Source organism: Callorhinchus milii, unplaced genomic scaffold (assembly GCF_018977255.1).
Source record: "Callorhinchus milii isolate IMCB2004 unplaced genomic scaffold, IMCB_Cmil_1.0 Scaffold5, whole genome shotgun sequence".
NCBI classification, from domain to species: Eukaryota; Metazoa; Chordata; class Chondrichthyes; order Chimaeriformes; family Callorhinchidae; genus Callorhinchus; species Callorhinchus milii.
Genome location: NW_024704746.1, coordinates 17,539,884 through 17,567,465, shown reverse-complemented (window position 1 = coordinate 17,567,465; position 27,582 = coordinate 17,539,884). Strand labels below are relative to the sequence as shown.

Below are 27,582 nucleotides of genomic sequence, written 5' to 3'. Positions count from 1 at the left end.
ACAAACAGACGGGACCTTGGTTTAATGTCTCATCTGAAGGACGGGACGGGATTTCATTAGAGATCTCGCTGGTAAGTATTCTGTGCATGACTGCAAGTTTGCACCCAACAGCAGGGATCCCTGCTCTATCTCTCTACTGCACCATTGGTATTTACATTTCTAAAGGTACTCTCTGAAGGGGAAATCAAAGGTTTAGACAGGAGCAATATGTTTCACTGCTACAGTTGACATCAAACCTTCTACTGTCCACTAACTGACAAATCCAGTCGTGATAATCATTGTGGAATAAGGAAATGATGCTAATTTCCTGAACTGACATCCTTATATTATTTGCTGTCCAAATGGACCACTGTTTGAATGCTCCACAGTCTGATGTCTCAGAAATTATTTATTGAATAAACATCTCAAGGCAGATGAAAAGGATAAAATGTAATCGTCCTGCATGGTAAACAGAATACAAAATTGGTTACAATGGAGCACTATATTTGTTCCATTCTCGAACAGACCTTCTTTAACCCGGTGTCACTGCCCGTGAGTGATGGCAATATATCAATCCAAAGCATCGCGTGTTTTTACTCTATGGGATACAATCGTGAGACAATACAGTTTGTTTTCTGCCCTTTGCTATCTCACCTTTCATAATATTATCTGAAACAAACAAAATGATTATAACATTTTGGTTGAATACAATTAACAACTAGTCATTAAGTTTGTAAACAATGAGATGTTGTTTTCCCATTTCCAGTATCATTTTGAGCCACTTAACTAATTATGCTTTCTGAGGTTATTGCGCTTTTGATGCTTGATGATTGTTGTGAATGTTTTTATACTTTACACTCAGAAGAGAAGGTTTTATTAAGCACGGCACCAAAATAATTTCTTTATTAAATTCCCCTCTGGGTGAGTGTTGGAAACTTGTAGAATTAAACGTCACATTCTGGACATTAAGCTAATAGATGTCTAAACTGTATTATTACTTTTTTTTTAAATTGCCTTTTGGACATTGCTTAAAGTCTGCTTGACGAACTTGTATCTAATTTGCAAAACAGTAATTCGCTAGAAGAGCCGGGCTGGAGTTCCTAATATAAGGAAAGAATTAGTAAATTTTGCAGCTGCTTAGCATGCTGAAACATCTCAAAGTACTTTACCGGTAATTCCCGTCAAGTGAAGTGACTATTTTTGTAAGCAAACCTGGCAGCCATTTGCATGAGCAAGGCCCACAAACAGCCACACATCAGTGAATGATCAATTAATCTGGAAGATTGTTGCCCAGGATAATGGCGGGGGGGAGAACTCACTGCTCTTTTTGAATCGTGTCATGAGATCTTTACAAAGATATGATAAAAATGTCTAGATCTAAAGACAGATATTCTCTATGTTGCTAATGGCTTTTGGGTTTCCCTCGTCTCTATTTCTTTCCTGGCTTCCTGTATTATGGCTTGTATTTTCCTGCAATTTCTACCTGACTTTTGCCCTTTCACTACCCCTTGCAGTGAAGGAAAATGCTAACCTTTGTTTCCTCTAGTTCCTGTCAGAACCTTTTCCATAGCTGAACAGATGAGCAAAACAGATTCTTCAGAGACAATTTTACACAGAGTTACATCCATCTGATTCAATTATAAATTAAATTGATTAACGAACCGTGGCTCATTATGGGAATAAATTACTCAGAACTGTCTTTTGACAAAAAATGTGTAAAATAAAAAATAATGGGCTTCCTTCACCGTATGATATTGCCATAAACTGAAGCTGAATTGCATTTTTTTTATCATCCAGGGCCTCTTGGTGTAGTTCGAGGTGCAAATGATCATTTATGAATTTTTTGAGGTTCTGCAGTTTTAATTAGCTGTTGCCTCACTGTAATTGGCAGCTTGTATTTTGAAGGTGCTGGATGTTTACTGCTCTGTTCCTAGCCTGAAACTCTCGTTTCCCCAGCTGACTCTACTGATTTGGAGTAAATGTTAACTCAGTGAATCCAGAGATAAATCTGTAGAAATACGGGGTTGGACTCTACATTGAAAATTTGGCACACTCATAGCACCGTATATGGGGATTGCTAAAAGGAAGTGTCAAATAATTTCGATCCAATGTAGTCAAACGGATTTTAGGATTACTTGCAATTACAGAAACAGATTAAACATGGGCAAAAACAGATAAGTGAAGTGAGTTTCTCCCAGTGTCCTGGTCAACAATCCCCCCCTCCAAATTTATTACTCACTTCATGGACATTTGTGGGACGTTGCTGTGCACAAATTAGCTTCCGCGATCGACTACAACATAGAGGTCGCCAACTTTACAGTACATCCTGTCAAATGCTTTTCAAGATGACCTCCCGGTGAGAAAGGTGCTATATCAAATGGAAGGATGATTTTTTAATGTTATTATGGTAGATAGGGAAGCAGAAGTCCTTAATGTAATGCATAGTATTGTATTGTTAACAGAATTATATGAACTGTAGCTGCAGATTTTACTGCATCAACTCAAGTTGATTAGACCATAGTATACTCATATTTTCATACTCCCTGTTAGGTTAAATGAGCTGCCGCTCACTTATTTACACAAGTACTTTCCCAGCATCTGTGAATAAAAAGGCTGGTGCCTGATAATGACGTTTAAAAATTAAGGGCAATTACAGGCCCCTAAAACAGATTTGAATTATTTGCCACAAAAATAGCTTCAATTTCTAGCTGTGAAACTGATTATGAACTGACATAATTAAAGTCTGTAAATAAATGTAATTGTAGTGGTTGGGCCTTGGCGATTACTGGGAGCAAATTCACTCCCTTCTTCAATTTAGCGCTGAAAGATTAGATGTTTCTAAATTATCAGAAAACTAATTTCAATTTCTTCCTCTGTAACTGGTCAGGTATTCGAAATATTTAACTAGCGTTACCAGTGATTCTCCAGCACTAGGTCCATGGTCGTCAGGTCAGGGAAGGTCTGGTCGATTTAGAATTTGTTGTTTTTCCAGCTGTAGTGTAATGAGCAGCCTCTGGGCCTCTCCGACCAACTCTCCAAGGGTGGAGCCTGACCCCTCTTTTGTAACCAAGTTCAGATGGAGTGCTGGACACAGTTGGCTGAAAGAAAAGCAGTTTATTGAGATGCAGTGTGCAGATTATTCACCCATAAATACACGGTCAATAGCTTTATGGCACTATAAGGTACAATAGAAATAACAATCTTGACATTTTACATAGGGTCTGTCGGGTTGGGAGAACACCTCAAAGCGCTTTGCAGGATATACTGTAAATTGTAGGCAAATGTAATCCTGTGAAATGCTTCAAGGTGTTTTGACAATGTGATCAGGTGCTCTATCAAATACAAGGATTAGATTGTTGTTATAGCAGCCGCATGACATCCTGGAATCAAACTTGACATGACACATTCGGCCTATATCTGAGGCTTCACTCTGCATTACAGCTGAACAAGGAAACTTGAGTCAACTGAGCACTCCCTTGTTGCATGCACATCTTAAGTTTCTGGCAGAAAAGCTGTTTGTTTACAGAGCTGAAAATTGCTGGATCTCATGACAAAGATCTTCATGCCAGGTAATAGCTAGAGACCAGAGGGAGAGAGAGAGAAAAGGAGAAGGAGAAATCAACCCATGGCTGGTGTAAAAGAGGGCGATTTTCCGGCTCCACACCAAATGCAAGCTATGAGCCAACCTGAAACTGACCCATGTCAAACATTACCATGAAAGTTCCTCCAAAGGTGCCTTCCTCCATGATCTTCTCTCAGAGGTGCAGCAGCTACCTGCATGTGGAGCATCAGTAGATAGATTTCTAGTAGCTCAGTAACCATCATAATGAATCATTTGCACCTGCACCTGTCCTTATAATCTTCAATTCAGTTTTTAGCTGGACATCAGTAGGATTTTATTAACCCAGCATTGCACCATTTTGCTGGCAGTCTGCATCATATACTGTAATATACTCAGCACCTTGGGACGTCCTCCCGACGTGAATGGCGCTACACAAATGTAATTTTGTATTGTATATGGTGATGGTCCCTGAGCTGGTAATTTCAGCACCCTCTAATGATGTGCATGGTTAGTTAATGAGGTTTTTCCATTATCTGTATATGTGTAAATATTGTCAAACTGCACAAAGCTTATTGGCAAAGGACCATGCTGTAGAGAATTATTTTAATGGCAGTGTACTGTGTATATATATATATTTCTAAAAATATTAATTTGGATTTGTTCATCGACAGCAATGAATTCAAACAGAAGATAGACAAAGTGTCACATATTTTCTTCTCTGTCTGCCTTATCTCTGTCTCTTATATCTTGGCCTCTTTCTTGAGTCATTACTAATTTTAGCTACCCTGACTTCGCAATTTCAGCGACACCCAACTTTGTTCCTTCTGAGCCTATTCTGGGGCTGACAATAAAACATCAGGAATTGTTCTTCAGTCTCCACAAAATAAAGATGGAAATATAGCAAAGGTCTCTCCAGTTTCTTTTCCACTTAAAAAATAAGCTTTTAATTCCATATACTAAAAGAAGAATGCTATGAATTAAAACATATATACACCATTATTAAAAGAGCCAAGTAAATAATAAATGGAAGGTTTTACTGACAAAACAATTTGCTTTGAAAAACAGTACTTTACAGGACACAAAAAAAATGTGCAATCAGTCTCTCTCTCTCACAAAGACATCTCAAATCTGATCTCCCACTCTGCCCTGGAGCCTCAATAGATAAACAATTTCAGAGGCTCACACCTCAACAAAGGCCCTTGAACCTAACGAACTGTTCAATGAAGTTCAGGTTGGAACTTCAAAGAACGTACTCAATTCTAGAATGAAAGAGTTTAACTATTGTTTTTGGGACAATACCCTCGATTATCTTAACTCTAAACTTGTTTACGTCTGAGTGTGAACAGTTAGAAAACCATGTTCTTTCAAGCATCTCCCAGACGTCACAGAATCACTACAGTTGATTGCTCTGATTGCTGGCTATTTTCTATGTATATGGACAGAAATTCCACCCAAGTCTCAATTTAATAGAATTTGGTAAATTGTTGAATTCAGTTTCAACTTTGAAGCCTGTCTTCTGTAAGTTCTTAAAAGAAGAAACTCAATGACTGTATTTAAGAATTTGACAAATTCTGAATGTTCTGAAATTGTACCTTAATAGGGTGAACTGAGACCCAGATGGAATTTCTATCCTGCCCTGGCTTAACAGCTTTTGTTTTAGAAGTTGTCACACAAGGCATAAGTACCAAGTAATCCTGTGGACATGAAATTGCTATAAGATGCAAAAGAGGTTCAGATAGAACATCTCTTAGTTTTAAAGTTAAATATCACATGACACTGTCAATCCAGCAGAGTTCTTGGCTGGCTGTAGGGCATTCTGATTTCAGATTGCAATGAACACATGACCTAGGTATATTGCTTGTGCTGAGTGCATTTGTGCACTGCTATAGATAATGGTGCAGGGAATGTAGATAAGTGTGGTGATTTCATATCAGGTAAGCCCTGATTTACAGTAATCACTAATGCACATTGTACTATTGGCAAAATCTGGGTGATTTAGAGTGATTGTTCTGGGGATTAAGATCAATACATTGTTTGCATTTGTTACTATCTGCTTTCAGCCCTCTCCCCCTCTCTCTCTATATATATATACATACATACACATTCTTTTCTTTTCAGATCTAGCAAGTCTTGTGCTGAATTATTTGCACCATTTGAAGTGTGGCTGCAAGCATTTAGCTAAAAGCTTCTCTGTAGCCCTCACTGCTAACACAAGTGACACTATGCATCTTGCTCCCTGCTAATTTTCTCTCTCGAAAAAAAAACCAGGTTGGATAATGAAACTAGAAATTGGATCAAAATGCATCTTAATAAGCAAATTAATTTGGACTTTGCTCAGATTAAATCAATTTATCAAACTGTAGTTGCAGCTCCCCAATGAATGGGTTGACAAAGAAGCTGCCCAGTATGTGGCCAGACTGGTCTGCTATTACAATCCCCTATTCTTTGCTGAGTTAAGTGATCTCCACGCCAATGGTGAGGTACAAATAGCTCTTGGCATCATGGTACTGAATAAGTTAAAAATCAATGAGAATTCTGATTCTTTGTGAGCTCTATTGGACATTGAGTGAGAAGAAGATTGGCATTTCTCTCCCCCCCCCCCTCCTTGGCATTGGACTTGTATGTGAAAATGACCACTTGGATGAGGTATAATCCTAGTGGAACTATACCCTAGTATGGAGCTTCTACCTTCAGGAAAGTAGAGCATTTGATAGAGATAAGTAAAATATATAGGTAGTTGCAGTCTTTGCACATACTTATCTGCCTTCCACTAGAAATAAGCACAGGTCTAGTCCAGTTCAAATTTGACTACTGGTTAATTTGGATGAGGGGAGTAAGTGACAGGATAAGGCATTCATGTCGGTTTGGGAGACTTCTCATTAGGTTTTGCCTCAGGATAGAAATTAATGTGGTACCAATAATAAGGTAGACCCTGGTGAAAGTCACCTTTCACATTATTGTTTATTGCCTACAGTCCCACTGCTCCCCTCCCATACACAGAAGTGAAATTCAAGCTACTCTATTCAATATTACACAAAAGCAAGATACCACACAAAATGGTTGGTTAAAAACATATTGTTAATTTCAAAATCCTCATCACAATTGCATTATGGATTTGTACTTATAATAATCGTACATTTTTGTACAACGCCTTTCAACCCAGGCAGGGGTTCCAAAGCACTTCACAGAATACACTATAAAAGTGGAGGGACTGTGTATTTTGTGGGCAAACGTGGTCATGTTGGGATTAAAATGGAAACTTTGACACAATTGCAATAAATTCGACTTTAGTCTCTCTTTTGACTTCTATACAGGAAACAGCAGCTTTAGAAATTTGCTTTGTTTCTACGTTTCATTTATTTTGGCTTGCTGAGTTTATGGATTCAAATGGAGTACTGCTTCACTCTTCCCCAAGTTCTACTTGTATATTTTTCAGTTCAACTGCAATTTGACTTTGGCTGAAAGCCACTTCTTTTCAGAAATGATCCTGAGAAACTGCGGTGTCAATGACGTGCCATAGTTTAATGCAGCAGATAAGATTTTATAAAGTTACATAAAAGCACCGTCTAAGAATAGACCTGTGAGATTTGATAGTTGTCCCTATCCTACAAAAAACTAATCCGTCAAAGAGGCATCTTCTTTCCAAATGAAAAAGCAAGCCCAAATGGAATAGAGAATAAAGGGGAAAAAAAACATAGTGGCAAGTGGAAAATCAACATCTTTTTAAATAGGAATAGTATAAACAGATTGCTATTTACTGTTGCCCACATTCAAACAATTGTAGGGACCCCATTTCAAATGTCAAGTTAACTGTCTGCATTTTGGTGCTAATAAAACATTAAACAGAAAGAATGACGTTAGGCCAGTATCTTGCACTTAGTGCTGAATTACCAAAGCCGCCTCTAATTTGCCCATGATCTCATGTTCCTCTCAGTCTAAGAGCTTTTACAGGTCAAAAGAGGTTTGTCTGACTTTCTTTCTCGGTCAGGAATTTAAAAACATAATTACATTCCTTCTGTGGATACTGTAGCTTCTTGGCGCAGTTTTTGACCTCTCAATAGTTTGCTTGACCTACAGGGCCATAAAGCCAATAATATGTTGAAAGAGAGTTATAGCTGAAGAGTATTCATGTAAAGAAATACATACCAATGCCTGAAATCTCTTCATTTATTTAATGCTATCTGACACACTGATTGTTGGCATTCATAAAATTGCCCTCTTAACTTCTGACACATTTTGGCAGGTTGTCAGCATAGTTTCCAAAATATCTTTTTGCATCCATATAATTTTCTCAAATTACATATTTGAAAATAAGTTTATCTTGGGGCTATACTTTAAGGTAGCTTTGAAAATCTTTATCCTACACTCCTTACTCAATATATAAGAACTTTTATGAAGGACATAGCTGTTTCAAAAGCCATTTCTCTTCTAGATCCTGGGTGCAACGATTAAGGAGTAATATACCGTGCTGTGGCCTTTGGATACCACAGAAAAATGGCTTGGTGCTAATGTTTGCTAGATGGTCAAACATCCAATTTCATTAATCTTATTTGTTATTTATTTAGTAGTTATGAAATGTGTGGAGTTTAGCATCGAAAGTGCCACTGGGTGATCCTGCTTAGAAAAAGGTTGTGATGTTGTTAAAGTTGAAACTTTGGAAGGATTGCAGTCAGATCTCATTACCTTGTATTGCAAATGACTTCAATATTTAATGTGGGTTATAAGAAGCACTTGATGTTCTATTCAATGGTTATTCGTTAGAGCGCAGTGACAGAGATGACTATTAATGGAGTTAAATGTTATTGCATTAATAGAAAGTGTGAATACTTTTAGATTTAAAAATGGCCAGAATGCAATACATTTGAGAAAAATATTTCATTTTAGAGTATATGCACAGCTTGGATCAGTGTTAATGAAGTCTGACTGTGCCTTAAAAAATGCTGTTCTGGTTTCCGTGTGTTTATTCAATAAAGGAGAGTAAACATGAAAAGGCACTTTTGACTTGCTCTCTTTCATGCTAATAATGGCTGCATAGATAAAGCAGAAATGAAGTAAATCTCCCTGTGAGCAATGCCCCTCTTCACAGGAATGTGTCATAATGAACGATTGCATTTTTAATAAAATTTAATTAAGAGAAGTCAAGAATAAATGAGTGAAAGTTCTGAATCTGCTTTGGATGAGGGCTTGATTGTGCAGTTCACATAGACATATCCTTTACGAGCAGTAGAGCAAACCGAAACAGAAATGACCAGGTAATGAAGATAGATGCATTCACTTATCAGTGAGCCATTACTGGGGCTCGCTGTTACATTAAAAATCACAGATAGCTTGACGGCTCTTGCCACATAGAAACGAATTCACGAACAACAGCCTACAATGTGCAGTGTGCATTGCAAATGAATTTAGGACACTAATTAAATGATGTTGAGACATTATGCAAACTCCAGCTTTAATCTCTGTTAGAGGAAGCACACAGCGGTTTTGCTTGCAGTTTTCACACGAGAGTTGATGCACAGACCCAAGGTGCCCAAGCGTAAGCCAAACTGTGCTGTAAGGTAATGCACACAAGTGAAAGCAGTTTTAGTAGTAAGCAGTGAATACAGGTTAAATGCAGATCCAACATTCTGTCAGAAATGGATTTGAAGATAATAAGACCTAAAGCCCAAAATATGTTATGCTGTTAACCTTAAAACATAGGGCCTGAAATCCTATCTTTACATATGTAGAGTTAATAATGGAATTTGAAAAGTAAAATAACATAACCCATCTTAAAATCCTAGCGAAATTATATAGGCTGCTTTTTTTGCAGCCTAAAAATTGTCCACATTATTATGACCATAAAAACCTAAAACTTCATTAACAGATAAGCTTCATAGCACCATTTGTTTGTTTTCTAACTTCCTTCATTTTAGGCTGCTTTAAGACCATTGCTGATTTATAGTTGGTACATTGGCATAAATATGTTGCAGGCTGCTGTAGAAGGGACCAACATGGCAGATTAGACAATGGGTAGGAACTAGGATATACAGTGTTGCTTTTAAGTTTATTTTTTATTATTATTGTTATTATTATCTGCTATTGCTGCCTTTAGCCATAAATGGCTGTCTCTTAGACAAAAGATAATCCTGTTACACTGAGGTACAGTTCCTCTTATTAAATCTCTATCTACATGGTTCTAACGCTAAGATCAAGAGAATTTTAGTTTCTGCAAACAGGTGTGTTTGAACCTCATTGACCACTGCCTATTAATTCCATTTTATCTTCTATATCATTTTCAAATCCTGTGAAAAAAACCTTTAACCACTGTACACAAAACTTAAAAATAAAACTTAATGTAGGGTCTAAAACTGAGGATAGTACTGAGGAAAGATTCTGAAATATGCTCCATGGAAATAGCCAATAATTCTGCATTATTAGTTTTTGCAATGTATTTAACTACCTAGTTTTGGAAACATTGATGATAAACACTAAAAGTTTGTTTGAAAGCCTTGGATTGTTCACTGTAAGTGATTTAAAACCCTAAAATTACAACAGGAAATTGTTGCAATGGAATCAAAATACAGAGAACAATTTTTTGAATAAGATCATTTTAAATCATAGCCNTTTTTTATAAAAATGATTGCGTTTGTATACAAAGGCAACTGACCATGGTAACTTTCTGCTTTAGAATTTCATCTTGAACTATGTGAAGTTAGTGATATGCATTTATTATAATAATAAATTATTATTTATTAATAATTATTAATAAATATTAATAATATTGGCGAATTGGCGAATTATTCACGCCAAGAGAAATTTCTCACTCTCTGTGTAATTCTGAAATTGGTTTACAGTGTCCATTTAGGGGGTTAGGAGACCAAGAGGTCTTGTAGGGTTTAAGCTTGACCCATAACTCTTCTGTTATGATGTTACATTTTCTGATCCGGTCCTTCTGCGTTTTCTTAATGCTAGAAACCCTATAATATCACAAGAGAACTTAGATGTAGGAGGCTCTTTGACCCATTTCATTTAATCCTTCCAGAATACCAATGGCACGGCACCATTTTGCCTTTACAGGATTAAGCTTTTTTTTTATTTTAAGGATTATGGTCCCTGTCACCTATCCAGGTAATCCCTGCAGCTGTTCATAGCCTCGGTTTAAAGAAATACTCATTAATAATAATAATGAATAATAATAAGAAGAATACTTGCATTTGAAGATTCCTAGCTTAAGTAGTTGTTTCTAATAGCTCATCTAACACTGGGAATCAGTCTTATTGTCCTCTTCTGTACTACCTTTGTGTGTATGCAGTACTCCAGGTGCAGCTTGACCAGACCACTGTACATTTTGTGCATGACATCTAGGAATATGAATTCAAAAGCTTTCGCAAATTTAACAAGATAGTTTAGTAAAAACAACTCTTTCGAATTCCGGTTACTTTATATCATGTAACGGAGCAACAAATATAATTTCATTTTAAAATATGGGTTAATATACAACATTGTCTGCTGTAAAAGATTTAACATTTCGCTAGAGGGTTGAAAACTGTAGAATACAAATATAAACACTGTATATAATAAACACCAGGCCTCACTGGTTTAATAATATATAATGATGTATACCAATGTGCATGTATAATATTTTATTTTCTCATAAGATACTATTTGGTTAGATTTACAACCAGCAGAGTCGTGTAAACCAATATGTACTTGCAGTCATAATTTTATTTGAACTTTGCAAAATGAATTGCAGTAATAATTAGAAGTCACCAGATGTGAGTTATTGCTTTGTGTTTTGCTGTCTTGATTCTTTGGCTATAGGCTATTTATGTTCATAGCATCAACACATTAAGATATTTGTTTTGTGTTTCACAGTACCACCTACAGAATGGCTCAGCATGGATGCTCGTTGCTGTCCGCTGGCAGAATTGGATGCTTCTTGCAGTCATCTTGGGCCTAATGGCTGTTGTGCCATTCACTGTGTACAGGATGATGACAGCCTTTGACAACCCACCACCCCATTCTTTGTTCAAGGCAGCATCTATTTGTTTTGGGCTGCTGGCAGAAAGCATCCTAGTCAAGTGAGTAGATGCAGGTGCAATTTTTGCAAATTAACTCTTTTACCGCTAAACACCTGCACTTCAATAAACTCCCCAAAGACCTCAGAAAACACACTATATTTGATAAATAATAGGCTGCTTCAAAAATTAATTTACTAGCAATTCTTATAACATTACATGTCTACACATGCTTAATTTTCTATCTCCAGTAAGCAGGTAATCTGATTTCTGCTGCGGTTTTAATCATCTCAGAATATGTGCTAAAGTAGGCAACGAATGCTCACTATTGGTGTGTAGTGCCATTGTTTAAATGCACAAGTAAGTCATAAGATTGTACATTGCTTATTATCCTATACCTCTCTTGAAAATCAGCTGGAAATAGTATTAACTACGGAAGTTATTATATTTTTAATTAAGCTGGGATAACTTCTATTATAGCAATAGCACAATTACTGTCAATAGAGTGAGGTGTAATGAAATTGTCACATCTGGATCAATTTTTCATACGAAAATAAAAGTGAATGGAATTTTGGGACTATAATTTTTTTACTACCTAAGTAATTCGGTAAATTAATATTTTGATCCATCTGCTGCATCTACCACTTCCCCAACCACTGAATTCTTCAGAAGTTTTCAACTTTCTACTGAACAAAATCAAATCCAGCTATTGTAAATTCCCCTTTGTTGAAATCATTGTTGTTGGAGACTTAGGTGCTCATAATGAATGCCTCTCCTAAGTTGCCAGAGGACAGGTTCAGAATCTCATTTCTTCATGTGGTAAGAGTGGCAGCATCTTAACGAATCTGAAGATTCCCAAGCTGACTTTATCTTCACACACAACCTCTGTAAGCAAAATATTAGAGCTGCTAAATGTTGCTTTCTTGGAAAGAAGCAGCAACGGTTTCCTAATTGCCCCTCTAGCATTTGTTCCTTCTGATCCCTCAACAAAGCTTTCTCTCAAAACTTATTTTAATCCTTCTTTACACCACTTTTCAAAGCAAAAGAGAAAACTATCCTCTTTGGCACATGTTTCTTCTGTAATTCTTATCTTTATGATCTCGACAAATAATCTTCTCCCATTGCTCCATTCTGCTCTAGTACCATAAACACGTATAATTTTAGTCTCACCATTTCGATATATACCCTCATTTCACACCCTCAGTACCCACAACCATTGCTTCGCTTCAGCACAGTAGTTACCTTAATGCATGCCCTGTAAAACACAGACATAATGTTGTTTCTTTCAGCTCCTCAAAGCTTTTTTTTGTCTTTTTGTATTTCTAAGCAGAAGCGACCTTCTCTTACCTCTGATGGCAGTCAATACACTTCTAACTCATTCTTTCTTAGGATCTCAAGACTATGGAACTCTTTAACTCCTAGTTTTTCTCTCCTCCTACAATCTACAGGTTTTACAAACCACTTTAGAATCACCCAACCCCTTATTTTATGCTATTCTTTTCAACTAATTAACAGCATTACCCATCATGTGACTTTACAAAGTGCTGTGAATTAGGGTATCAGCAAGGCAGCATATGAGATGATAAAACATCCAACATATACACACTATGTGCAACTAGTCTTTCTCCTACATTACTCAATACCAACTTAGATATACAATACATCTGCCATTAAATAATAATATTTGCTAAAATTTTCATCTTGAACTTATGAGTGGAACTTTTCTGCTGTCAACTTCAGTTCCCAAAGTGAAGACAACAGCATTTGCTCTGAAATTACATTCTGCTACTTTCTTCAGAGAAACCTTCAAAATGAACCACCGTGTAATAAAATTACAATGGCATAAGTGAGTTACTTTCAACAGTGATTGCTACTACAATTTTGTGGAGTTTTTGATTACATTGCCCATTTAGAGGGAGCTGTGAACACTTCCATCTGACTGGTTGCACCGCAGGAGAGCTGAGTGGCAATAGGATAGCAGAGTCACACGTGAATACATTGCACTCGGTAACTAGTATCTAACTGAGAAACTAAATACAACTCTCAGAGTCTTTAGAAACCAGCTGTATTTCTTATTTGTGGGACAAGGTTAGCACTGTTCCAGATTTGTAATCCTCCCCCCCGCCCATCACCCCGAAGCCTTGCACATTTGAAACCACCAAAAATGGTAATCCTCAATAATCACATTTTATGAAAGAAACAATCTTGCGGTTAGTAATCATTAAATGCCCCTTGACCTGCCACTGACCCAAAGTGGCAAGAAAAGTACAGTAATGTGTTTGGGCATGAAATTTACAGTTTTCTTTCTTCCACGCTCAAGAGCTCCATTGTCTTTGTGAAGTACTTTGAGACATTCATTCTATATTAAAGGTGCTATATAAATTGTTGTTTCAACAGGTAGACAATGCAGTAGGTGGGCCCTACACCATGTTGATTATGGAGAGAACAATGGATGGCTGGGAGTGTGGTATAAGGCTACAACACAACTGTAGGATATAGAACACATCACAAATCATGAAAGCAATATATTAGTGCTAATGCATGATTTTTAATAATGTGACCAAAGGGATTCAGGTTTGGCAGAAAGTTAAAGGAGCTGTTGATAATTTGTGTATTTTGTGAAGATAAAAGGCATTTTTAATCCATACCAAAAGAAAAAAAATGCAAGTTATTTTGTTCAACTTGTTCACATGTGTTTTTTTCTTTGCACCAGTGATTCTCACCCTTGGGCGCTGGAAATGTGAAAATGTCTCCCAATTCCTTTCCTTCTGATAAAATGTAAGGTAAACCTAATAATCTGATCCTTCAAAATAGCATGGACCTGACCAGAGTTTTATGCCTCTAGCTACCTCCACCAAATAATTAAGTCTGTGTGTCTAGCGAGTAGTTGTTGGCAAGCTGTTTGACCATAGGGGTATCACAACCATTTGGGATCCTATGCTCACCTAACATTTACACACACACACACTTTCCAACAGGATGACTAGATAGCAATCAAGAGTAGGATTCCTGGCTGATTACTCCCCCGCCCCAGCTGAAGTGGTTGGGGCTAACTTGAGCTGCCCAATTGGTACCCTAGTTGCGATTACAGTAGTTAATTCAGCTTAGCAGGGGAAATCAAACCTGGGATCTTACAGTTTTGTGTTTTATACTGAGCTTCTAAATTAAAGTAAATTGACACAGGGAGGAGGCAGAAACATTCTAATCCTACAATTTAGTTGTGCTACTGGCAGACAATCATCACATACCAAGTAATACAAAGGTATCACGTAGCGTATAGACTTAGTATTCTTAAGATAATATCCTTTTCAGCTCCATAATGAATATTTTTGTTTAAAAACTGTTTACGTGTAAAGCCCTTAAAATTATGGATATTTACTCGATTCTCCACTAAGAGGTATATTTAAAACTATCCCTAGAATATATAGACCAATACTGTAATTGCAGGTTTCCATAAGAGACTACAATATTTGCTTTCAACGTAATGTTTCCATCATTGAAGTAGTAGTGGATTAAGGTGTGGGTAAGTGGTGCCTATGAAAATGGAACTTACACTGGATAAAATAATTATTTGTTGGATATAAAGCTATATTGCACTCAGGGCAAACATAAACAGTTTTACAAATCTAAGATCCTGTTAGCTATATTAAAATTCTATTGAATTTTACACTACGGGAAACCATCAATGTCTAATAAGCAATTGTTTTTAGATCCATTTTATGGGCTCCCCTTAAACCTTTAGGTCTGGAACAAATTTTCTTGGTGCTCCTCTCTCTCTCTCTCTCCTTCCACAACAAATCCTGCACAAGGTTGACATGAAGCTGAACTACAGCCAATTTTCCAATATGGAATGCAAGTATTATGGTAAAACACAATTATTCGAGTTGGCTTTCTGATTAGTGCTCAAAAAAACTTTTAAAAAATAACCCCAAATAAAAATAATTATCATAATTGTACTTTTTTAGATCCTGCTTTTAAGCATACATCTTGGCTTCTGGTCCTTGCACCACTAGCTAGACAAATCCCTGACATTGTTTAAATGTGCATTGTCTTATTTGTAGGAATAAACTTCCAGCCCCCCAAAAATTCATATATTATTGATATAGCTTGTTGTAACAAGAGATTATCAGTTTTACTTACATTATATCAAGGGAAAGGAATCGGGAGACATTTTGTTGCCATTCCATAAATGTTTTGTGTCCTGTCTCCTTAGATCATGCTTGAATTGCTAGTTGCCAGAGAGGGAAATTGAATAGGGATGATGAGCTCTCAAAAAAAAAGGTTTCAAAGTTTACAACAGAGTAGGTGGATGTTCTCCAAGACAAAGTGCAAAATGATGGAATGCTTACAGGAGTGTAGCAGGAAGAGATTCTGTTTGCCTTGATGTTTCAGTAATAGCAGATGCCCTGAGAAAAGCTGTGTTGACAATTCCAAACTATTCAATTCCAGTTCTAATTTCTCACCAGTGAGGTATTTTTATACCACATAGTGGAGCTGAGATCGCTGCCAGGTGCAAATGTCAAACCGACCCAGCACTTGTTTTTTTCAATCAGGCTGAGTTTGGATTCATTACCAGATGCCAGATTTCTCTGTTCATCAAGAAATCAAAACCTGAACTGATGAAAAAAAATACATGGAGTGGAGCCAAACTGTTAACTTTGGAGCTATAATGGTACAGAGCCGTCTTTGAGTTCAATGGGCTGAGTCAGTCAAATTTAAAACTGACCTCAAAATCAAGTCAGTGCGGTTTTGCTAATCCCCACTGTGTACGAGATTAACAAAACATACGACAAGGACAGCGTAGTGCAATGGGTTAGAAAACTGCCCTTTCTCAATTGGGACTAGAGTTTGAATCCAGCCCAGAATGATGGGTATGTAAATCTATTCTCTCTGTTGGCTATAGTACTCTTGAGTGAAATGATTTTGGGCAGTCTCGATCCAGCTGGTACTGAACATGAGTCTATATAGAAACTCCCCATGGTTAAAGACTAATTGACAGTGTCATTCAACAATAGCGCAAAGATAGCAAGATGAGTAAATGGAGATATCACAAGGTAAAGGAAGCTTTACCTCTGTATCTAACTTACACTGTTGCTGATATGAGATTGCTTGGTGCTGGCATTGAGTGGAAGCAGTTTAAGTCTTCAGCATTGACTTGATTACCTTATAAGCACGCACATTTATTTCCCCAACAACCACAACAGACTCCATTTTAGACATTGATAATTTGGATAATTCTTTAATAGAAAGATATCACGTAATAGCTGTGGGGAATTTACACTTTTTCTACAAATGTCCATTGCTATGATGGCAGAACATGACAAGCATTTATGTAACTCATATTTTGCAAGCTTCTGGTGTGAGTAGTTGGAAGACAATGACAGAGAATGCCAGAGGAATGTTGTTGCATATAGCTATTCCTTTTTTATCATCTGTGTAAATGTATTGCATCTGTTCTTATTGCACCCATATGGAAAAGGACATGTCTCGAGTATCCCTTTGTTGAATTGGGTCATGCATCCAAGTCTATTTCTTTAAGGGAATATAAATCTGAGTGGCCATCTCCTTAGTACTCTGCAGGAGAACAGATACATTGAGTTCTTTGGAAGTCTGAAAGTTGCATAGATCCAAGATCTCTTTCTCTAACTCTAGGGAGGCATCGTATCCAAACTATTCATTCCCCTGAAGGTTTATTGAATTCTCTTCCTATAAACACTTTGCATGCTGGCAAAATTTTTTACTTCAGACTCCCTGAATTCAGATTGTCTAACAATCCTATTCCTGTCAGTTTGAATAGGAATATTTGTTTCATAGTATAACATGGAACTGGTTGGTTTCACCCCAATTGGAAACATTGAGGCCTGACTCTCTATGGACTTTGTCTATCATTATGCCAACTATCAATGTGTCTGACAAAAATACCTTCTGTAAAGAGAAATGAATTAGAAAGGCAAATATATACAGTACTTTTTATGGTTAGAAGACGCTACTTCCTGATATTAAAACCAAATTATTGCCGCCAAATGTTAAATTTCTCAGTCTTTGTTTAATGTGATTTAACAAGCATTTTTCTTTATCTTCGAGTTGCCTGGGTAAATCTAAATTAGAGTAACTTATAAAAGTGCAGTTTTGTGTTATTTCAGCAATTGATACTTTCTCATATCTTTCCTCCCCCCCTTCTTGGACTATATTATTTCATGTGTAAAATGCATAGCAAATCAAATATTCATGATTAGGCTATGTTTTATTATACATATTGCCATAAATATTAGCAATCTTCCTATTGTAAAAAAGCATGAAATGCGACCAAAATGTGACTGAAACAAAAATATTATAGGGTGTTATATGTTATAATTTCAAGCAGGATTCCTTAGAAAGGAAAGATAAGTGTGATGTGCATCCACTTTCCTTATTAAAGAACCCCATTATAAATTGGCACCAATTAGATTATTTGCCACTATTATTGTCATTATTTACAGATTTGGACCCATGTTTGTTAACTTGCAAAAATTCACCAAATTAATTTGATTGTTTTGGACATGTTGAAATATTTCATTGCACAATGTATTTAGGCATGCAGCAAAATAGGTTACAAAATAAGGCCTTACACAGATAAAGCAACCGTTGATAAACAATACAAATACATTAAAACTTTGTGGCCTGCATTGCAACCAATGTTTTAAATCATTTGAAACCAATGCATCTTTGCCCAGTGGCATTGATGACGGACTAACATCAGCCAGCCTCCTGCTGTCCACTGTCACAGTGTGTCACAGTCACTAACTGGCCTGAGGCAGAGCTGGTGTTTATAGGGCTCCTCTTACATCTCTACTCTGAAACTACATGACATCGTAACCTTTAAAGAAATGCTCTAAGACAACATTTAAAGAACACCCAAATCCTGCCTGACCTTTGTTTTTCATAGAAGGGAATTCTGTTCTTTTTTCCCCAACTAACTGCTACAAATTGATTTTCTGTTGTGTTTTTCAGTTAGTTCATCATGAGCTTCAGTTTCCTTTGTGTACCTCATCTCTTTCTGTCTTGATCAACTCAGGATAGTTCATTCAGTTCAAGCCTGATTGGCTTCCTCTACCCTTTTTTTGGTAGGATTTTAAAGCACAGAAAGGGAAAGAATGTTCACGAGTCATAAGATCTTAAGTAAGCTTGGAATGAGAATTGGCCACTTTGCCCATCAAGCCCGTCACCTACACACACAAAGCAAAACATACTCTTTCATGAACTCTACCAACATATTCTATCCCTAAAACAAAAACAGAGAGAGCTGGGAAAACTCAGCAGGTCAGGCAGCATCTATGAAGAAAGGAAAGTGAGTCAACTTTTCGGGTCCATGACCCTTCATCAGAACAGGTCGATATTCTATCCCTAGTTGGAGAAGGGGGCAAGAGTTGTACATAGATGTTGCATGGCCCCCCCACCTCCCAAAACCATAATTGGAATATTCATTCTCAATTACGCTTCAATCCTGGCCCCCTGCCAATTGGAGACCTTTATCTTTCTTCCTCAAGCCTCCAGCAGCATAGAAACCAGTGCTGCTGTAAGTCTTCTCTACTTCCTGCACACTTTGCTCTGAGCTCCTGCTCTGTGTTATAAGTCATTCTCAATTATTTAGGATATTTCCTGCAAGCTCTTACCTCCCCATTTTAGATTTTACTGTTGGAACACGTCCAGAGATTTTAATCCAAGAACCAATGTTAAAAAAAATCCAGATCCAACTAACTTATCAGCCTGCTTATATTGTGCCAGTTGAGCATGATCACATAATATGATAATGATAATAATAATACTTGTATTTGATAAGTCCTATAATGTCAAAACATCTCAAAGAACTTCACAGGTAATTGCTGTCAAGTGATGTATGACCACAGACCAGGCAATTTACTCATACTGACATTGCTGTGCGGTGCCTTGTACGTAAAGAACACACAACTCTTTATTTGTTACAAAGTTTGACTGGCGATGATCACCGATTTTCCTGCTACATTAATGCTGTCAAGCTAATAGAATTCAAAGGTTAAGCACTGACTTCTGCATTGATATTATAATTCTTTCAAGTCTATTACCTATCAGAATTTGCACTGAATTTGAATTTGTACAATAGAAAAGTCTAGGAATGGTAAGTTATCTACCTCCCACCTCCCCCCGGCCCAACTCCTTCATAGAAACATGAGTAGGCCATTCAGCCCCTCGAGCCTGTTCCACCATTCTGTAAGATCATGGCTGATCTGTACATCAAGTCCAATTACCTGCCCGCCCTTGCCCAGTATCCCTTAATACTCTGACCTAACAAATGTCATCACAATAATTGAACCAGAATTAAGTCACAACATACATTGGATTGCCAGTCAGCAGCTTGGATGTTTATGTTAATCCACGGTCTGAACTCAAGTGTCTGAACAACTGTGGCAGTGTCGGATTTGGCGGGAGGGAGGTTTGTGAAACCAACGTCTTGAGTTATTGACAAGAGTAGAATTTTTAACAATGTGTTAATTAACGCTGGTATTAATTAACACACCACAGGTCACAATTTTCACTGTAAAACACTGTAAAAGTCTGACTGGATTTCTAATTGCTCAGATAGCTTTTAGCACAGTGATGCTGCTCTGGTCATGAACTGATGACGTGGCTAACAGTATTCCATTATAAATGGCTCGCACTGTACCTTCGAAAAGAAGCATACTTTCCATCTCATTTTTCCCCTAAAATTATAACCTGTTTTTAACAAAAACATGTTGAACATTACATTTGTAAGGAAAACAAGAAGTTCAGACTTACTATTATTTTTGGACGTGGTTCAGAAATATTGCTGTGGTCCTTGACGTGCTCATTACTGCCGTACTTCTAATTGCAGCCTGTAGTCCATTACCACTGGTGCCCAGTAATTGCACTACAGTTTATTTTGGATACTGGTAAGATAAGTATCTGATCTACCCCATTCGCACCACAGTGCAGCAAAGTTAGCTTCATGGTGTGTTTAAATCGTGACTTATGAGGTGGCCCATTGGGTGGGTGAGTTACCTAATCAGGCTCGAAGCATTACACCGGCTAACTATTTACGTTGGCCATCTTCCAGAGGAAAACTAGCCTAGAACACACAGTGCATGGGTTAGTTTTTATGTTGGTTTTAAACTGGATGCTTCCACCAGCAAGTTTACATTGTAAACTTTAGTCCAGTCATGAACGTACACACAGCATTTACTCCCACAATAAATTTGCTGTATAAACAATGTTTGTCTTTTACCAAAAAGTGCCGAGGCCAAAAGGTTGTTCAGCTTGACTGCTTCTACTTGCAATGTGATTTCTTCAGTTTGTATGAATGTAATTGCGTGTTTTAAAGTGATATTTCAAATTTTATAATTCCCTTCCTCTCCAGTTACGTGATCATTTTACTGGGGATATTGTCAGTTATGCCACTAACTTTGAAAGTTCAAATACTGTAAGTCTTTAAGCACTTTAAACAAAATAAGAAAATACTAAGGTTTCATTTTGCAGATACTTTTGAAAGGAGCCACAATAAAATAATCAATGTTTCTCACATTTCCTAAATATATTACATGGAGCCACATGTTAAACCATGAGGGACCATTTGTATTCAATGAGTTTGAATGACTTCATAGTTCACAAACAACAAAGTACGTTTTAACATGGGTAAACATTGTTTAACATTTAAGATTTGCATTATAAAAAATATTGGCAATGTGTTGAAGTTAGTTCTTTGTCTCCTTCTGCAAGTTTTTATATTTTGGATGAGCTTTTTATATAAAAGTCAAAGTACCCGAATGCCTTTGTGCACTGCACAGTGTGGCACTGGACCGTGTGTCCTGGATATGCTTCTTAGACTAGGCATGTTTTTGGCAAGGTGTGTGGAACGCACAGGGTGCCAAATGATGTTCTCGTACAATGATCCTTTGTTACATTCTGTCCCTTGTGTACTTTCGGTCTGATTTTCTTTCCTTCATACCTGCAACACAAAATGTCTCTGCCTGGCAAACCAAGAATGGCACTAAAGCCACCTGTGATGGTGGACTGGACCACCCAGGCCTCCAGGGTAGAGTAGACGTGCCTGAGCTTGGAATATCCAAACACAAGCTTTGGCAGCAAGACATCCATTACATGTGAACTCCTAGGCAGATAGTCTTCCAAGCTGTGAAGTAAGGAAAATGAAAGCGCCCATTATATAAAACCTAATGAGGCTGAGAACTGCTTTTTTTTTTAAAAAAACCTGCATTTTGAAAGCTACAGAGACCATTGATTACTCCAAGGGTCAGCCCTTTACTCAGTCCAAAATCCTCTTAGCTTGAATTAATGGCTTTTTTGGTGACGGGGTAGTAAGCTCAAGACAGAAACTACCCACACGTACTGTGACAGCATATATTTTGCATTTCCACAATAATGTTCAATATCAATGTATCCTAACACCAGTGAATTGTAGCAATCTTTCTGCTCGTTTTCTTAATGTTTTTAGCATGGGCTCATTGATCTTGCAATTGAAGTAAATAACCCCATGTTTTATACAAACTCAAACCAAATTTAGAAATCTGCTTCTGTGGCACCGTGTCAGATTGCAGAGTGAAGCCCATATTACTCAGAGTGCAGACCATGTGAAACGGCTGCAAAGACGCTAACTGGTTTGGGGAATCATTGTTCCTTCGTTCTGCTGAGACCTAGTCTTGTAATCTGAGCTCAGGAATCAGATCCTCGTGGGTGAATGGAGCACAGAGCTACACCATTTCCACGGCCGGCAGTTCCGCTGCTGTAATATTTATTTTGAACTGAAAACAATTCCACGTATGTACACTAATTACACGCACATGTCGGATTAAATGCATATTCCCAGGCATTTTGGTTTAACTGAACAGTAGTCACAGAGTGGAGTCATTGGTTCAAGAGAATGAGGATAATAGAAGAAAGATTTGATAATGAGTCTGCAGTCACTTTATACTTGTATATGTGCTTACCTTTGTTAGTGGAGGGAGTTTTCCCCATTAGATTTTGAGGGTGACCGAAGGCTCTCTCTCCATTTTCTCCCCTACCTTACAAAAAGGCCAAGGCATTAGGCATTTTGGCCTCGTGAAGGGATATGTAGATCTCAACGGTGTCAAATAATCCATGGCATTTTCACTTTCCTGTGCTTGAATCCACTTATGTGTCGTGAATTGGGCTCAGAATCTTTTTGTCTCTTCATCTCCTCCCCATCCCCCCACAAAAGTAAATTAAGAGAGAAGGAGAAGTAGATTGAGGATAGTTGAACTGGTCGAATCAATCTGTATCATATGTACAAATGAATAATGCTGAGAGCTTTGATCAACTCCTCATTATACCCTCTGAGCTTTATGGACTATTGTTGTACCTCTCTTTTCTTTCCAGAGACAGTAAACAAAGAATTTAATTGAACCTGAATTGCAATGGTCTCATTACCCTGAATGAACAGGCCTGACTCTCCCAAACTAGTAGATGTGTCAGATCATTTTTTTCAAAAAAAATCACAGTCAGAATGTGGTTGAAGGTGTACCACTGGCAGGAAATGACTGTTTAGAATCAGAGTGCTTTCACCATCATGAGTCTTATCCGGTTACTTTATGGAGAGTTTTAACCCTCTGAAGCCTGCAGTAATATTTTGCACAAAAACCAAGAGTAATAATAATCCTTGCATTTGATAGAGCGCCTTATCATGTCTTCAAGACGTCTCAAAGCACTTCACAGAATATACTGTAAAGTGAATTGACTATTTTGTGGGAGAAATATACAGAATAAGGGATCGTGATGGCACTGTGCATAATTGTATTGGTGTGATGTTGCATGGATTGATAGGAAGTTGACTTATTCTCAATGATATGCCATACGATGAGTGGTTGATCTCGGCCATGCCATTAGTGGTGAGCATTCAGCAGAGTGAGGGAAGCAAAATCAGAGAGCGAATCACTCCAGTTTATACCCTTCCCTCCCATAAGCCTTACATTTGAAATGGCCCCACTTCAGTGAAAGGTATCTATTCCAACATTAGAATCCATACTATGAACTCTCAAAGTGTTGACAATGATTATAATTGTAAAACCTCTCATATACAGCCAGGGCTTTAATAGCTGATGATTGCCTTTTCAAACAGTTAATAGTTTTTCAGTTTTCTGGAGCATGAGCATTTCATGTCATGGGTTACTAGACATTTCCTGAACGTACCTAATGAAAAACCTTGAGATGTAGAATTAGAGAAACGATTCTTTATTCATATTGTTCTTAGAATAAATGGCAACATGTGATCTGCTTCCATTTTTTCACCCACAAAATATACTGTCAATTCACTTTACAGTATATTCTGTGGAGTGCTTTGAGAGTCTCAAAGACGTGATATGGCTCTAAATCAAATGCAAGGATTATTATTATCATTATTATTATTTTTGGTTCTAGTTGGCGGTGCTGCTGTGGTCATCAAAGGGTTAACATCTGCTTCCATATGTATCCTGTAGTTGGCAGTAAACAGAATATCACAGCAGACCAGTATTTACTCAGATATGATAAATGCACATTAGCTAATTTTTACTGAAATTTTATAGAGCATATATTTTTATTGCAATTCCATGTAATTTATGAACTGGCATCTGCAGCTCACTGATAAGTTTATTTTATGCCACTTGATCTTTTTTTTAATAAAATGAATACATATCTATTTTATTCCAGGTTCCTTCTCAACTGCTGCTCCAGCAAATACAACAAAGCCAAAATGTCCTCGTTCTCTGTCAGAGCAAGAAGTTTGGAGAAATCCGACAGAGGCGTGAACCTTCCGTGGCTGGCTAGTCAAAACCCAACAACAGCTGCAGTGAGCAGAATGGAAGCAGGGAAGCAGGAGGTAGTCAAGCCGAGCTAGGGTCTAAGCCTGGAGCTCTGTGTGTGAGCAGAACAGCACAGCAAGGCCAAGACCCAAGGAAACGCCAGTGGCAGAACAAAACAGATTGACTCTTGGTGACTCATTTAGCTTCTGGAATGGGCAGAATTCTCTCCTGCTGGCACTTTTGGCTGCATGTTGGGTGGGTTGGGGGGGCGTGGTGTGGTGGGGAGAGCTTGTAATGGCTGGGGCTACAACTGATACTCTCTCAGAAATACACAGGATAAAGGCAACCCCAGAAAATTCCACAAATTTTGACATATTTGATTTTGTAAGGTAAAGCACAGGAGAGAAGAAGCTTGTTTGACTGAGCACCGATGGCATTCTGGGACGATTTTGATAAGTGCTTTAAAGAAATCGAGAGCTTGCCCAAACTTGCCTTCCATGTTTGCAGGTTGGCAACAGTCAGAAAAAAGTCTTGGATGCTGAAAGGCAAGAATGCAATAGAAAAAAAGAGAAATATTTCCAGTCTGGTAAAAAAAAATGCTGTCTCTTGCAGGATGGTTTGCTTCGAAGAAAGTGCCTCACAATTACCGATTTCTTTACTTCCAAACTCCAAAATGAACAATTTGCACTCTTAATATGCAAGGAATCAGTGGCTGTCTCGATTGCACATGAGACGGCCCACTGCAAGACTGAAATTACTCATTTTAATAGTACTTTTTGAGATAATAGATGCATATTACTTTGTAAGTGTTCTTAAAATGAAAAAAGTTAATATTGTATAAAGGAAAAATATGCAGCTGTCATAGTTCTTTTTTAATGAAATGCAATGGCAAAAATGAGGCTTTGCTTCTGTAGCTAGATTGCCCTGTGTGCCAGATGGACACTTTCATGTCTGTATAAGCGTGGATTATTTCATTTCCTGCATCTGGGACTCCAAATGGCTGCACAAATGTCACTGGAGGAACTCAGACTAGCAACTGGGGAACCTTACCCAAGCATAGAAACAGCTATTGGATTGAAAACTGCAGAAACACAGTAAAGAAGCCACAAGTGTCATCTTAATGAATCTCAATGCAGCAGTCGGATATATTTCACCATCTCATATATTTCAGTAATTGGTATACACTTCAGTTAACCTTTGCTGCTACTTTAAATTTAATGCTGCACGTAATAAGGATTTTGTATCAACTGCTTGCATGATTCTTAATTAGAGCATTAGTAAATTCATTTTTGTCAAAGTAAAGGAGCTTTCTATAGGATTTTAAATGAACCTATTAAATTAATAGGGTTTTATTAGATCCTGTGGGACCCAAGTGAAATGCGTGTGGTGTACTACAAATAGTCATGCAGAACCCTATAGGATCAGTTATAAAATCTACAAGCACCCTTTAGAATCTCATAGGAATTTGTTTTATTGGAATATTTGCTATGAAGTTTTGGTGGAGTGAAAAATCTTAACAAGTATTAGTCTCATTTAAAAAAAAACACAATTTAAAACAACTGAAAGATCAGGTCTTGTACAGATTCTTATTGATGTATACCAAGGTCCTGATCACTGTATGCACAAACTGTACCTAACACTGTGTCTTTAACCCTTGTAGAATGGAATGGTATTTTTTGTCTTTCAAAGTAAACATCTCTCAACAATTACGAAATTATTTCCTTCCACTGCTGAATGACATTAAGGGAAATTCGAAAAACGTACTGAACTGCAAAACATTTCTTAACTCGTCACATTCCTGGAATAAATGGTATAATTGCAATTGTTCTCCGTTCCTTTCAATTAAATATTTAAATGAATGTTAGGGATTTTGATGCTGAAATTGCAGTGCAGCCCTCAAAAGATTTGCAGTCTTGAAAGTGCATCAGGAAATCAACACCTGCCTTTCAGACTGAGGGAGGGCTCACACTATTCAACCTGTGTTGTGTTGGAGGAGAGAAGCAAATTTAGTTTATGATTAACTCTACAGCTTCTGCTCCTTTAAGCTTCATGTTTTTTAATAGTGCTTAATAGGATTTGGGTAGTTGACTTTTCAAGCACTGGGTTAAACACCAACAGGTAAACCCAGTGATTTAATCATACTAAGGTTGTCTTGTCTGAAAACCGTTTGAGAGCTATCTACTAAACAGCTTTCACATTTAATACTGTATAACCTTTGTTCTTTCCCCAAAACCTCCCTTTTCCTCAGAATGCTATTGCTGCCAGCGAATCTTATCATTAACACTAACAAGTAGTATTAGGCAAAAGAATGTTTAACTAACTGCATTGATAAACCAGCGCTGTTAAATAAAAAAGAGGGCTGCTGGCAAACACAGAGCTACATGTTCATTTGGTTATTAAGGGAGGCACATAGCTGAAGATTGTTCATTGCTGTTGTAAATTCCTGCCCCAGGGCTTGTAGCCTGGCTCTAGATTACATGAGGTCTATGTTCATGGACAGTGTTTGGCATCTGATTGAAGGTCCACTGCAGCTAATTAATTTCATTAGGAAGTGAAGTCATCTTCCAGCAGGAATTAATATTCGGAGCTTCATGTTGCTAATTCATTTCCAGATTTAATTAGCTCAGAGAAGAAATGTTGGTTGGGCAAGAGGACTTTTTAATTATCAGCTTGGATAAATTTGAAAATGTTGATGCCTAGGGGTTGAGTTAATTAAAACCTGCATTATTTTAAGTTTAATTAGCTCCCATCTTTGTTTTGCTTCACCATATGGCCATGTCCTGTAGTCAAATTTAGTTAATTAAGCTAATTAAGCTAATCATTTTAATTACTCAAGACAATGTGATTGGATACAGGATGACTACAAGTTTATAGCCAAGTGCTTCTTTTTCATTAAGCTGAAGGGACGGAACATTTTCTGATTGCGACTGGCAAGCAGTGCTGCATAGTTCAGAGATGTGACAGCCTCCGAGATATTAAGGCTGAAGTCTAATTGCATACTTTGATAAAACAAAATGTCAGTAACGCAACTCTTTTAAATATGAGAATAATTTAGTCCAGTGGCTATTAGCATTCTTTAAATAGTCGTGATGTGGAGGGACATTTGGGTACCCTTCTGCTGACTGAGAGCTGGAGATGACTTATTCAACTTGCAGTTCTGAGTTTTTAGGGTGGTATACACAATAATAACAAATACGTTTTTACCATAAAAATGGGATGGTGAATTTTCAGGTGTTCAGTTCTTTTTCATGAACAGACT

At 37.4% G+C, this 27,582-nt stretch overlaps 1 protein-coding gene across 1 annotated transcript in view; it reads left to right on the top strand.

The window, feature by feature from the left end:
• LOC103174681 overlaps nucleotides 1–26,164 on the top strand; it is an 89,916-nt gene extending 63,752 nt beyond the window's left edge. Inside the window, exons 6-7 of the mRNA XM_007887180.2 lie at nucleotides 11,396–11,601; nucleotides 24,232–26,164. Of these exons, the coding sequence (XP_007885371.1) occupies nucleotides 11,396–11,601; nucleotides 24,232–24,418 (393 nt within the window). The 3' untranslated portion in view covers nucleotides 24,419–26,164. The remainder of the gene's footprint in view (nucleotides 1–11,395; nucleotides 11,602–24,231) is intronic.
• Nucleotides 26,165–27,582: the final 1,418 nt, after the last annotated feature.